This window comes from Podarcis muralis, chromosome 15 (assembly GCF_964188315.1).
Source record: "Podarcis muralis chromosome 15, rPodMur119.hap1.1, whole genome shotgun sequence".
NCBI classification, from domain to species: Eukaryota; Metazoa; Chordata; class Lepidosauria; order Squamata; family Lacertidae; genus Podarcis; species Podarcis muralis.
In genome coordinates, this window is record NC_135669.1 from 2,367,461 (window position 1) to 2,381,828 (window position 14,368).

The 14,368-nt window shown below is 46.0% G+C and overlaps 1 protein-coding gene across 4 annotated transcripts in view; it reads left to right on the forward strand.

Annotated features, from left to right (window-relative positions):
• PPP3CC (protein phosphatase 3 catalytic subunit gamma) overlaps positions 1–14,127 on the forward strand; it is a 76,494-nt gene extending 62,367 nt beyond the window's left edge. The window contains exons 10-15 of one of the 4 annotated variants that reach the window (XM_077919396.1): positions 305–382; positions 1,767–1,793; positions 2,750–2,831; positions 4,132–4,229; positions 11,377–11,406; positions 13,414–14,127. In XM_077919396.1, the coding sequence (XP_077775522.1) occupies positions 305–382; positions 1,767–1,793; positions 2,750–2,831; positions 4,132–4,229; positions 11,377–11,406; positions 13,414–13,589 (491 nt within the window). In that variant the 3' untranslated portion in view covers positions 13,590–14,127. The remainder of the gene's footprint in view (positions 1–304; positions 383–1,766; positions 1,794–2,749; positions 2,832–4,131; positions 4,230–11,376; positions 11,407–13,413) is intronic. The other 3 variants (XM_077919397.1, XM_028707628.2, XM_028707629.2) reach the window with 3 other exon arrangements.
• The last annotated feature ends 241 nt before the right edge of the window (positions 14,128–14,368 follow it).

Consider the following 14,368-nt stretch of genomic DNA (forward strand, 5'->3'; position numbering starts at 1 on the left):
AAGCGCAAGGCGTAGTTTGCTTTCGGTATCTGAACCAGCAAACAGTGTATGTTTGCCCTCCAAGACAGCATTGCAAATAACAGTTTGAAGTTGGTTTCCAATCCTACTTTGGCAGGCATTGAAACAGAGCGTGTTTGAGGAATAGGAAGCATACAAGCACAAGGTTTGTTCACGTAATAATCCATGATGTATCATTATATGTGAACAAGCCCATTCACATGCTGTGGCAGATATAGATACACACATAAACACGCGCGCACACCAAATCTCTAATCTCTTGCCCATTTCTCATTATTTCCTGCAGTTACAGAGATGCTGGTTAACATCCTTAACATCTGCTCTGATGATGAGCTCATTTCAGATGGAGATGAAGCGTTGGACGGTAACAAAACCTTTTTACTTTTTCAGGGTGGGTTAGGTTTGGTTGCTTTCAAGCACTTTTGGAAGAAATGACATTCAAAGCTGGATGTGCTGCCTTGTTCTTAGCACCTTTTTGTTGCCATCTTTTTCATTCATAGTTTAAGCTCACTGTCTTTGGCTGTTTTACAGACAATTACTTCTCTAGCGTAATAAGAGCCACTCTGCGCCCTCCCTCCCCCCTCCCACTATGGTGGTTTCCTTGATCCAGCAGCAGTAACTTGGTATTTGTTCAGATGGAATGAAGGAGGAAAGGAGAGTTAGGAAGAGGAAGCCTGGCCAGCGTGAGCAGCTGCCGTGTTCAGTTTTCATTTACATCTGCTGCTGCTCCTTACGCCCCAATACAGATGGATGGAGTTGTGAAATTGGCTTGTCCAGATATAATAATCAACTTCCAGTCCACTCAGTTTCACTTCTGAAAGAAATTGCACATTTTTAACTGCATATGTAGATATGCACCCATCTTTTATAAGATTTAAAAAAATCCCTCAGTTCCAGAAATATTCTGAGCCTGTGGGTGGCGGAGCAGCTGATCATCATGGGCACTCTTTCGTATGCATCTGTGACAGTTGCAACAAAATGTACGCATGTATTTTTCCAAAACTACTGGTCATGCTTCTGGGGGCTTTTGGCTTTCCCAAGGTTCAGCCTGAAGTGCTCGAGGAACCCACATAACTAGTTAATTATGCGAGAGGGGGCACAAAGACCGAACAGGCAATGGCATCTCTATGATGCCAACTCTCTGGAAGGCTACCCAACAGTGTGCAGTGTTAAACTAGTGGCAACTAAGTATGCAGGAAAACTGAAGACTACTTTTCTGATATTATTACAATTATAGGAATTTTTGCTGTCTTCCTTTGCTGCTTAATTGTTTAAAAAATACTGGCATTTTGCACTGCTAGATCAATTCTTTTGATCATTGGTCATTGGATTGGCCTTTCCATCCTTTTTGCACAATCTGCAGAAATAGATCCAACCTCCTCCTTTTTGGCCCTTGCTAGTAGTTTATAGAATTGTAGAGTTGTAAAGGACCACGAGGGCCGTCTAGTCCAACCCCCTTCAATGCAGGAATCTTCTGCCCAATGTGGGGCTCATACCTATGCCCCGGAGATTAAGAGTCTTATGCATCTGAGAGACAGAAGGAAAATTGATTTGTCCATCTGGAGTCTGACAGCCAAGTGAGCATGACACGGGTGCAGAAGAGAACTACCAGCTGACCCAGCGCTAACCTTCATGTCCCATTGCACTTAAAAAAGAAATGTTATTCCCTCCCTCCCATGGAAATTTAAATTTGTTTCTTCTATCTCTGTCTTCATCTCCTTGTTACTTGGTGTCTCCTCTCCCTGAAGATAACTACATTTCAAGCTATCCGAAAGGTACCCAGCTAGAATTTGCTAAAAGCTTAATTCTCACTGCCTGTGCCACCAGATTTCCTTGGAGTGGATTTTGAATAGCTGACTAGTTGAACAGTCTCGCCATTTCCCCCTTCTTCCCCATCAGTTTTAACATGAACGTGGTGCATTTGGTTTTTGTTTCTTTTTTCCAACCCTGTTGTGTTCCACCAGGAACCAGAGCGATGGGGGTCACGTTTCTCTTTGACGTTTGAATGCAGCCACCTTGTGCATGGCTGATCCATTGGTGCATGTCAGTTCTCCAGTTTGGCTTGTCCTGTTCTTAATGCATAGTCGGGCAATTAAAAAAGAAGATCTTAGCTTAGAGGAGATGTATTTATCATTCAGTGTACAGTTGAGCTCCCAGAACCTCCATGCTTTTCAGTCCATGTTTGGTCTGTGTAGTAAAAGGGAGTGTACTTATCCCTAGCACATTGTATTCGTTGAGGACTCAAGCAAAACCACAAGATTCCAGCCATTCCTTTGTCTGCGTCTATGCCAAAGGTGGTGCTTGTGTGACCGCTCTCCCTTCTGCAAGCACAGCCAGCATCCTGATGTCTTCACCCTCACTTGGGCTTGTAGTTGTGTTCTTGCCTTGCAAAACTGTGTCTCAATGGCTGAGTCATTCATGTTACATCTCATGTGTCCTGTGGTCAAACATGTCTGGGCAGGCAAAGAGGTCTGCTGCTCCGATCAACACTTGTCCTACTACTTCTGGTGCTCCTACTTCCCCCTGTTTGGACTTCCTCTTTGTGTGTCATTCTGTCCATCACTTGCTGCCCCTTTCATTCAGTTCATTACCATTCTATGGAATTTAGCTGTAAAGTTGTAATCGGATTTCTCTTTCCTAGAGCCAAGCAGATGCTTCATACTGGCATTGCCTGAGCCTTAGTTGTTTTCCTCCCTCATTCTTTTAAACCCTTTTTGATTTTTTTCCTAAGGAGGCACCAATGCCCGTAAAGAGATCATCAGGAATAAGATCAGAGCCATTGGGAAGATGGCACGAGTCTTTTCAGTTCTTCGGTAAGTTTGCTCGCTTTGGTGAATCTCAGCTTGAGAGAGAGGGAATATCATTTTGCCAGATTGCCCTGGCTGCACCAGGGCAGAGAATGAAAGGTTGGCAAGTTTTGGACCAGTGCATGTTAAATGTTTAAAAGTCCACTGCTGCAGGACTGATTCGTGTGGGACTATCACCTGGAATTTGCACTCTCCCGGCAGGGAACCAATTCTGTGGGAAAGACCCTACACAGTGGTGGTCTTGTAAATGTTACAGCCAAGCTGCTCCCATTGCAGGACTGTTAGAAATGTAAAGTGTCAGTAGGGATTGTTCAGGGATTTTTTTTCTTAGTACATTCATATTCCACCTTTCTTCTATCATAATTGGGGAGGGGGTACAAGACCTTTGTGGACTTTGGATTTTTGTTTTGATCAATAGATTCCAACCCCCCCTAAAAAAACCCCAATATTTGATTCTTAAATGCTGTTTTACACATGATTGGAAGCTGCCTTGTACAGTGTAAAATTGTTTCTCTCTAGCCCAGTATTGTCTGTCCAGAGTCTCAAGGCAAAGGTCTTTCCCATCATGTGAAATTTATTCTTTTAATTCAGAGGTGGGGAATATTTTTGGCCCAGTGGACCAGACTGTTATCTGTCCCTACCCTCATGGGCCAACTTCAACATATTGGTGGGATTAACCCACCTGTCAGTCACCTGATTCAATTATGAAGATATAAGAACAGACAAAGGACAGGTGGATGTGCCTGCACACCTGTCAAAGGTCCCTTGCCCAGCATCTTCTGAGTGCCTGACAGCCAGCTCATTGTCGCGTGCTTGGGAAGGGCAGTGTGAAGCTGGCGAAGCTGCTTTATGCAGGGGCTGACTGCCTGATGGAGCTTCCCACAGAGATTCAGCTGGGTCTCTTCCTGCTCTACACCTGTTGTCAGGTGTGGGACAGGTGGCTGTGGTTTGATGAAAAAGGCCTTTGGGGCTAAATTGGGACCCAAGGTGAGCCCAACTTGGTCCACAGGCCAGAGGTTCCTCACTTCTGTTTTTATGGGCGATGCCAGAGATGGAATTGGGGACCTGCATGCAAATCATGCTCTGTTGCTGCCCTGTCTACAGACCAGCAAATATATGCTCAACAGGGAGGTGTATCCAAACCCAGCTCTAAATGCAGCTTTATGGCTCACGTATTTACAAACGTAACAATTTCACACACATTAAAATGTTTAGCAGTTCCCTAAAAAGATCTTGAGTGTACATCTGAGGAAACCTAAGAGGGGGGATCAGATATAATTGGTCACTTTGCCTCTTTTTCTTGCAGGGAGGAGAGTGAGAGTGTTCTGATGCTCAAAGGACTGACTCCTACAGGTACTCTGCCCCTGGGAGTCCTCTCAGGGGGGAAACAGACTCTACAGACGGGTATGTATATGTCATTGGTGCCAACTCCCTGGGGCCCTGGGTGCTCAAGCACCCACAAAATTCCCCATGAAGGGCCTCGGCATCCACAAATTTTGGTGCCAGGGCCATGCACGCTGCATGGCACCCACAGCCCTGGGCACTCATGGTTGCGGGGCCAAGCTGGCACTCCTAGTATATGTGCAGGATAAGACCAGATGTGACGTGTTAAGAGATCATCTAGGTTTTGTGGGGGAGGCACTGATATTTCCACTGCTACCTTCCCTTCCCCTTCCCCTTCCCTTCATAGTATCTGCAGTTCTGTCACCAGAAAAGATGGGCTTTAGATGTCCCCATAAGCTTACAGGCCTTTAACTCTGGCACTGAATGGGGGGGGGGGGGAGAAGCTCAGTTGGTGGAGCATGGGACTCTTAATCTCCGGGTTGTGTGTTTGAGCCCCACGTTGGGCGAAAGATCCCTGCATTGCAGGGGGTTGGACTAGATGACCCTTGTTATCCCTTCCAACTCTACAGTTCTTTTATTCTATTATTCTGTGAATGAAGCTTAGAGGAGAATAATAGGAGAGGCTGAGAACACTTGGACTAATTTAATAGAAACCTGGCAATGGGACTTGAGGAAAGGATTTCGTCCAAGGCATTTGTATGATGTTGTCATAGCTGGTGATCTTGCTGGGAATAGAGACTTGAAACTTGCATAGTGTTCTGGAATCTGTTCTTTGAACAACTATTCAGATTTCATCTCTTTAACAGCAGTTGCCCTTTAGACTTCTGCTGCTGTGTAAGAGCATGTACAAATGCCATCAGCCTGCTTTTTTGTTCCCTCCTGTACTAAGCCCATCTGTTCTCAGTGCTAACATTGAAAACTAACAGCTGTGAGTTTGAGATTCTCTTTCTGGGTAGGTTTTTAATATGGACATTTATGCTGGTGTTTCAACTTGTGTGTCCTTCTCAGACAACTTGGGCTGGGGCACAGGCACCAGTGCTTATGATGTGTGCAGACCACTTTTTCCTTGGCTTTTTATGTCATTTCATTCTTGTCCTTCATGGACAGGAAACATTAGGAAGAACTTCCTGACAGTAAGAGCTGTTTGACAGTGGAATTTGCTGCCAAGGAGTGTGGTGGAGTCTCCGTCTTTGGAGGTCTTTAAGCAGAGGCTTGACAACCATATGTCAGGAGTGCTCTGATGGTGTTTCCTGCTTGGCAGGGGGTTGGACTCGATGGCCCTTGTGGTCTCTTCCAACTCTATGATTCTATGATTCTATGACTGGAACTAATCTGTGCACAATTGCCAGCTCCATATACACCCATTGCAGTTTTGATGAAGAGAAAACAAAACTTAAGTTTACACTGTTGCACTGAGGCACTCTCATAGCTGTATACCAGATGTTAAAACTATTAAGCTGTTTCTGGTTGTAGATCATTCTTTCCTACCCTCTAGTATAGTGCCACAGCCAGGTTTAGCATCTACTGAAATAGATAAACTGATGAAATTAGATGGATGAGTGCAATAGGACAAATCCACAAACAACTATTTAAAAAGAAAGAAAGAATCTAGGCAAGGGGTACGAGCAAATACCAGGAAGAGAAAGACATCACAAGACTTGGGTTGAGATTAATTAGCTCAGCATTTTAGGACTCTAGCACACACACAGTTGATCTTAAACAGGCAACTTATGAGATGTGAATCTGAGATTCTGCTTGCAAGCAACCAGCCAGCCAGCATTGGCCAAATGTGTCTGCAAGGAAGCCCATGTGCACCATCAGGTCAGTGCAGCTTGGATAGTTCTCCCAAATCCCTAGATAGGCTTCCTGGTCAGACTTGCTCACAGGTCTGCCCAGTAGGAGATCCAGCTCTTACTGCTCTCTGTTGGCTTTGGGCTACAGCTTCCTTGCTTCATCCTGCCCTGAAACTGACATACAAGCTTATACCTCCTGAATTGAGGTAAAAGCATTTGTACACAAACACGTGTACAAATAGTGACTCATCATGTTGTGCACTGTTGGAATTTGTCCCTTCCTTTTGTGAATATCAGTGGCAGATCATACAAACAGCAACCCCAAAACCTACCAGTCTGGATGCATCTTTAGGGAGTTTTCTTCATGCATCATTGTTTGCCTGTACACACTTCCCCATAAGAAAAAGTTTTAGAGAAGGCCATTCTTTTTCAATGACATTTAGTATTGTGACTATCAATAGCTAATACAGTTCTAGGTTTTTTTCACACCTGCCAAAATCAAAGCAATCAAGAGATCCCAGCAAGTCTAAAGAACTCAGCTTTCTTAATGTTGAGATAAAATTGCACACCCAAAATCTGAAGTGTTGGGAAATTGTGAATATTTGCAAATATTTTTTCAGCTCCAGTGTATACTTCCTGTTTTGTCACATGTACACTCTTCCAAAACAGCACACTTGCTTTTTCCCACATTAAGGTGATATTGTGTTAAATTTTGTTAATCTACTGCAGATAGCACTGAAGGTCAAGCTTTGTGGGCAATCATGACTGATTGTGAGGTCAGCAAATGAGTTATAGCAACATGTCTCTCTAGAGCAGTGTTTCCCAACCACTGTTCCGCGGCACACTAGTGTGCCGTGAGATGTTGCCTGGTGTGCCGCGGGAAAAATAAAAAAATTGAAAGATTTTTATTTTTTTTTAAGTCAAATTTTCGATTGGGGCGCCGTCACTAGATGACCCCTGGGGTTCCCTCCCTCCCTCCCGCTCTGCGCCTCCCTCCTCCTCCTCCTCCTCCTCCGGGGAGGCCCTTCCTGGCTCTCGGCCAAGGCTTGGCGGCTGCCACTCACTCACTCGCTCGCCCACCCGTCCCTCCATCCCTGCACCCGGCCTCTCCCCCTCCGTCCCCGGCGCGGGGGCTGCCGGGATCCGTAGTCCCCTCGCCCTTGGGCTCCGCGCCCGCGCGGGGTGCGCGAACTACGATTCCCAGCGTGGCCTGGCGGGCCGGGCGTTTTGTTTGAAGCGCTCTTCTCCCGGCCATGGAATGAGCGCGGCGGCCGGGCGGGCAGGGGCTCTTCCGCGCAGACCCCGCGCAGCCTGCCTGCGCCCCCCGGAGATCGGGCGGCAGGATGGAGCCCGGGGATCCCCGCGGAGGCGGAGCAGCGGAGGCTGCCCCCCAGGTAGGGCTGCGTCGGGGGTTTTTTATTTTTGCAATGCTGCATCTGCGCCGGAGGGGACGCATCAGACCGCGGGGAGACCCCTTGGCGGGCGTGCAAGGCAATGCATGCGTGCAGGCGTTGCATGGAGTGCAGTGCAATGCAATGGCAACGCGGCGCCCTGCATGCATGCATGCAACTTCCACCGGCGCTCCGGACTTGGCAGGTGAGGGGGGTCCCCAGTGGGCGGCAGAGAGAGCCGGGAGGGCGAAGGGGAGCCGGGGGGGAGCAGCGCTGCTCCCCGAGCCGAGCCCGGGGGAAAACTTCGGCGTCGTTGCGCCGGGTGTTGGAAGCGGAGGCTGGCGGGGGCCCCTCACCTGCAAAACCTGGTCGCCTCTCATATATTTCGTGCATTGCATTCATCGCCCGCTTTCTCCTCCAAGGAGCTCCCGGGGGCGCGCGTGGTTCTCCCCGTGTTATCCTCGCAACAACAGCCCTGCGAGGTGGGTCAGGCGAGTGGCCCAAGGGAGCACCCAGGGATTGTCCTGGCCAGGTGGGGTGATTTGAACCCTGCTCTCTGCCCGGTCTTCGTCCTCATTTAGCCCCCACATGTGCATGAATGTGCATGACTGAGGTTTTCCCCCCTCGTCTTGGCTATGGTGTGAGTCTGTGCTGTTAATTAAAGGGGTTCTGCCTTCGGAGAAGATGAGCCAGCCCTCAAGGAGGTGATTATGTAATTTGCTAGCAATTCATGTCCCTCCCGGCGTGACGCTGCGCGCTGACGTCACGGGGCTGTAATGGTGGTGTGCCTCGAGATTTTTTTCATGAAACAAGTGTGCCTTTGCCCAAAAAAGGTTGGGAAACACTGCTCTAGAGCAGGGGTCAGCAAACTTTTTCAGCAGGGGGGCCGGTCCACTGTCCCTCAGACCTTGTGGGGGGCAGGACTATATTTTGGGGGGGGGAATGAACAAATTCCTATGCCCCACAAATAACCCAGACAAATAACTTTTAAATAAAAGGACACATTCTACTCATGTAAAAACACGCTGATTCCCAGACCATCCGTGGGCTGGATTTAGAAGGCGATTGGCCCAGGCCTTAGTTTGCCCACCCATTCTCTAGAGGGAACCCTGTGATTTAGTGTTTTAATCCTTTTCTGCTGCCAGCCTTCATGTTTGGCATTGAGCCAGGTGATTTTATTTCTCATCAATGTTGGATGACTTCCTGGTGTACTGGAAAGAGGCTTGCTTTGGCACTTGCTAGCCTAGATTTTAAATTTCTCACATGGGAGAATATTGTAGCAGAATCTTCCATGGTCAAAGGAGGTGGTGATTTCCTTTCTTTCTTGCAGGGGAAGGCTAGACTTAATTTTCCAGATAGTTGAACATGTTTTTTCTCTCTAATGGAATAGGAAGTTGGCAGATGAAGGCATAGGTGTCAAGAACTCCATTTCTTGAGCTCTGCAATAAATCAGGCTGAACCATGTGCTTTAGAGACTGACTAGGTGTCTAATAACTTGGCTGACTGTTTTTAACTATGGCTACATCGGATTTTTAAACTTCATAGAAACCTCCAAACATAAGCATCTAAAAGCTTCCACTGAAGCGTCATCACACTGAAATTAAGCATATGAATTTTATGAGCATTGTAACTTTACAGGATCTGTTTTGAGCTTCAGTAAAGAGAACACATTCTCCTGCTCATTTCCTCCTGTTTCTCTGTCGCATTTAGTCTTCACACATACTTTGTTTTCTGCATGCAGTTTCTCCTTCCTCATCTCCCAACCAATCCCTGACTTTACATTTCCCTGCCTTTGTCCTCATTGCCTGAAAACTCTCCCTTTGTACATCAGAGCATCAGCTCTATTCAGGCCTGTATCCTAGTCAGTTTCATACCTCCATTCATTCCACCTTTTTAAAAAAATAGCTACTTAGCTAATATAATCCAAATTATCTCCTTCTAGAATTGTCTCTGAGACCAGTGTTCTATCAGTAACAATGTCTTTGAACACCTGTTTTTTAAGGTTGTGCTCTCCCATGCAAGCCTCTGGTAATCCTGAGGCTGAGAGCTGGCAACTTTACCCAAGGCTGCATAGAGGGATTTGTGGCTGGCTGAGCAGTGGTTTTCACTAAGGTCCAGCACTGTGTTCAGGGAGGCATTCAGTCTCCTTTAATGTGTCATTTGTTGCATGAAAAACAGGACTTGTTTCCTGGATCATGAGATCAGAGATCCTGAACTTTGTCTTAGTCTTCACAAACTTGCATGCTGTAGCTGTCAGGTAATGTTTTAATCCAGCTCCAGCCCAGCACAGAAACCAAGACCTCTTCGTTATGCCCCCCAAAATGAAGAGCCTCAACAGGGATGCTTTATCACCAGCAGTTCCAGCACTGAGGTGCAACTCAGATCAATCCATGTATTTCATATCAGAGAGTTCCAGGATGAACTCTCAACACTTGGAAAAAAGTTTGATGCCATCAAAGCCTTTGAAGATAGTGCCTGGATATGCCAGATCTTGAAAATATGGGAGCTGTGCTCTAGTCATGTATCAGAAAGGTCCCCACCATTACATAGCACGTGTGAGCAACAGCCAGCCAGGAAGCATGGCCCTTTTGCCATGGTGTGCTTTCACCAAGGGCCTATTGTCACAGCTGTTGCATCACCCCAAAGCACCATTCTTTTTGAAGCGATACTGTGGCACCACCACAAATCTCTTTCCCAACAAGTTAGGACTTCTGTTTCACATAGATTTGATAAAGGCCGCATTCAACTGAACTGGATTTTAACCAGTGCTCCATTGTGGTTTCATGATATTGATATATGTGTATGCTGTGGTTATCTGTTGTATGTGTATATGGTTATTTTGTTTAAATGGGAATTTAGTACACACTTTTATACGCAATTTGGTCTTGTTAGTGGATGATCTGGGTTACTGGGACTCTCAGTGTGTTTAGAATTCTCTCCATTGGCAATCTGTCCTGTACCTTTGGACAGACATAGGCAAGCTCGGCCCTCCAACTCCCATCATCCCTAGCTAACAGGACCAGTGGTCAGGGATGATGGGCATTGTGGTCCCAAAACATCTGGAGGGCTGAGTTTGCCTATGCCTGCTTTAGAAACTCCCAGACAAAGTGAGAAGGTAACATGAATATATATTTAAAGAAACATGAACTGTCATGGCAAAACACACTTTACAGTAGTCATATTATCTCTGGCAGTTTGGAACCACACAGGCCAACATGCAAGAATGGCCCCCTGACATTGCTCAGACATGATCTGTTTTATTTATTTTAAAAGTGAATTTGTTGTATGTTGTGCTAGAATGCTCTGAAAATACAAATCAAAGCTAGAGCATCAAAGCTCAGCAAAATACATGTTGCTAAAGTGCTCCTAAATAAGAATTGTTCTGTATTGTTTCTGAAACAACTGCCACAGATCTCCTTGCAGCTGTCTGAGGGCAGCTGGTTCCAAAGGCAGGGGCCATAACCAAACCAGCTATTTGAAGGGGCATGCAGGAAATGATATGACATAGTTATAAAACCATTTTGGGAGGTGGGATTGATCTGGTGTTAAACAAAGCAGGTTAAGTCTGGGGCTGAAGCATGGAACAAGCAAGTATCCCTTCTATTATACTCTTTTCTGAGGAAAATATGTGTTGTTTCCAGCCATGTGCTGTTGATTGCAGCTGTGGCTATTAAATGCAGCTGTGTGCACCAATGGGGATATGTTGCTGCCTGGTCCTATCAGTCATGGAAGAAGCTACCTCCACGACATCCGTTGGACTCCTGGTTCAATGACAGAACAGTCCTGCCATTCTCGGTTCTTTTTCCCCTTGGGGCTTGGGATAATTAGGTTTAAGGAAGAAAACTATAACTCCCCTCTGTCTCTCTGCCCTATTGCCACCATCCTCTTCCACTGGTTGTCTTCACAATCCTCCTTGGTTGGGACTGGGAGGGTTGTAGATCTCTAACAACCATGGTTATGTTACAGTTCACTCACTCTTTTCTGTCTTCATTTTTGCATGCCACTGTTCCTTCTGTATTACAGCCACAGTAGAAGCGGTAGAGGCACGGGAAGGTATGGCTAGAATCTTGCAAGAAGCGTGATGGTTTGTGTGTCTGCTGACACCCCCCCCCCCTGCCAAGAGCTTTATTCTCAGCAGTAGTACGAACGCTTTTTACTCTTGCATCACCAGAAGGGGGAGAAGGGGAGAGGGACATGGCCTGGCACACCTCCCACCCCTGGGGTCCATCCACATGGGGAGGATGCACAGAGGCATCCGTCACACTCTCTATCCTGCTTCTATAATCTCTCCTACATGGTCTTCATCATAGCATTAGAACTGGGGAGGCTCAAACAGCCATGGAGATATAGTGCTCCATACTGTGACATTATTTTTATTTTAGATGAACAAAGCCTACCATTTTATGTTGGCTTCAGGGCTACGGTGTGGAATTGGACCCATCCCTTGAGACTTCTAGCTGTGCTGAGTTACAGCAAGAGTATTGCAGCTGGCTCAACCATGGTAGGCAGACTTGGCAGCTGCCTAGAGTGGCACAACTCCAATGGGGCTCCTGCCTTGCCAGAAGCAGCATGCAAGTTGTGTTTTTGGTGTTCCTCTCGAAAGGTTTGTATCAGCGGCTGGTGGAAGTTGTAATCTGAAACATCTTGAGAGTAGCCAGTTTGTTGGGCAAGGCTGGCTTATCTGTCCTGCCCCGTCCATCTAGCCCAGTATTACCTTCTCAAACTGGCAATGGATCCAGTATATCTCACTCCAGCAATCACCCCAGATCCTTTTCCAGTGATTGAGCCCAGGACCTTTGGGCATGCAAAGCAGGCACTCTCCAACTGAGCTCTAGGAATGTGGTGCAGAATCCTCTGCACTCTCAAAATGACCACCATGAATAGGGCAGCAAAGTGCTTCCAACTGGTCCTGAACAAAGTCATAGAATGTGCATCTTTGTGACTCTTCTTGCAGAGCATGAAGTTGTTCAGGACATATTGCTGTCCAGTAACCACCTTTGGCCTTCCCTGTGGGTAGGCTTGTCAGAGCTGTAATCGTCAAATAGCTCTGTCTATTTACTTTCTCATTTACCACAGTCATATGGCAAGTACCTCTGTGATCTGCAGACACAATTTTTCCCAATCTTTAAAGGAATTTGTGCTTTGCAGAAAAAATAACCATTCTAAATTCCTCTAGCTCTTTGCTTTTTCAGAAACAGTGTGCAAAAGGAAATGTGCTCTGCTCTGGAACTGATGGAGAGAACAAGACTATTCCACATGTGCGCCTTGTCACACTTGAGGCTTTTCTTGGCATTCCCTTCTTGGTCATGCAAGATTTAAAAAATATATCTACTGCTTTTTTTATCCAAAGATTAGTTTCATTCTCCCATTCTTTGTTGTGTTGTGAGTGTGTGGTGTTGTACTGAAGTATGTGACTTTGATTTAGTCCTCACTATTATTTTTTATTTTATGTTTTTCAGTTTTCAAAACTATGCTGCTGTTTCACTGCACTAATGCCTCGATTATTGAGCACATATCTGACTTGATTCTTTGTTTCTTCCAAGATTAGGCCAGGAATTGTACTGAGAAAAAAGCAATACTAATGAAAGTCCCTTACAGGGGTAATTTTGCCTAGGAGTTTAGGCTGGAGAGTCAGTTTTAAGAGCATCTGTTCCTACAGTGTATACATGTATATATATATTTGTCTCATTGCCACGTCTACTCAAACAGATGCAGCAGGCTTTTGAAGCAGTGCAAAAACCAACTGAATGTGTTTTTGAACAGTGACCAGTGGAATGAATGTACACACTGTGAACAGAAATCCTTCTTTCATAATATCTTCAGCTCTGGGAGGAAAATATTTCCAGTCTTACTTAAAGAGACGTCTTTTCACATCAGGGGCATAATAGTTTGTCCTGTCCGGTGTAAAAATAACCCCATACCACCTCCCCCAAGTCAGACACATGCTCCATAGTCACAGCTCTGCATAGTAACTGCAGGGTGGTCTGTGTGCACATTTGAGCAACCAGGCTTGGAAACTTGCTCTGATTCCTTTTTCTCGCTCTTTCTCCTCCACTCTAGCCATCCGTGGATTTTCGCCACAGCACAAGATCCGCAGCTTTGAAGAAGCAAGGGGACTGGACCGTGTCAACGAGCGTATGCCGCCACGCAAGGATTCCAAGCACCCCGACGGGCCGGTGAACTTAACCTCCACAAACTCTGCGGAAAAGAACGGGATGGGGAAGAAAGCCCAGTAACAGTTCAGGCGCCACCCACTCTGTCTCACTAAAGGATCCAAAACTTAATGAATTCTATTTATTTATTATGAAGGGGGAGGGCAAGGGGGGGGGGAGAAACCAACTTAGCCTGGAGGCACATCCATAATCCAGTTTGCATCCATTCTGTAAGAGAGGTGACCATTTTGTAAGTTTTTAAAATTTTATGTTCAATATATAAAAAGTCATCTTTTTTTAATTTAGGAATGGGTCTAAATACTAGTACATATATAAAGTGTTGTTTTGTACAGATTGCCTGTCCCTGCAAGGAGGGAAGGAGCCTGTGTGTGTGGCTGGGGGGGTGGGGGTGGGAGGAAGGGAAGCAGAAACAACCCAGGGCAGCTCTGGGATCTGATTTTATAATGGAACCGTTTCAAGTTATCCTTGTTTTTTAAAAGTGGCAACTTTCATTTGAAAGCAACATTTTTCTCCTCCCAGATTTTGCTGTGTTTCTTCTATTTCACACTGCATCTGATGCTCCAGCAGTTGACTTCCATTAAAGGCATGTTGCATAGGGCAATTGGTAAACTTTCTCCTTTTTGGAATCCTGTGTCACAAGGCAAAGGTTGACATGCGCAGATCAGCTCCAGGTGAATAATTGGAACTGGAGAAAAGGATCTACCTAATCCTGCCTCTGCCCCTTCAGATGTTGCCATTGATTTCCCTTCAGGAATCCAGTTTCAGGAGAGAAATGAATTCTCTTGGAATAAACCAGTAGGTGGGCTTTGATGAATGTGATCTTGCAGTCTCCATTCATCTTG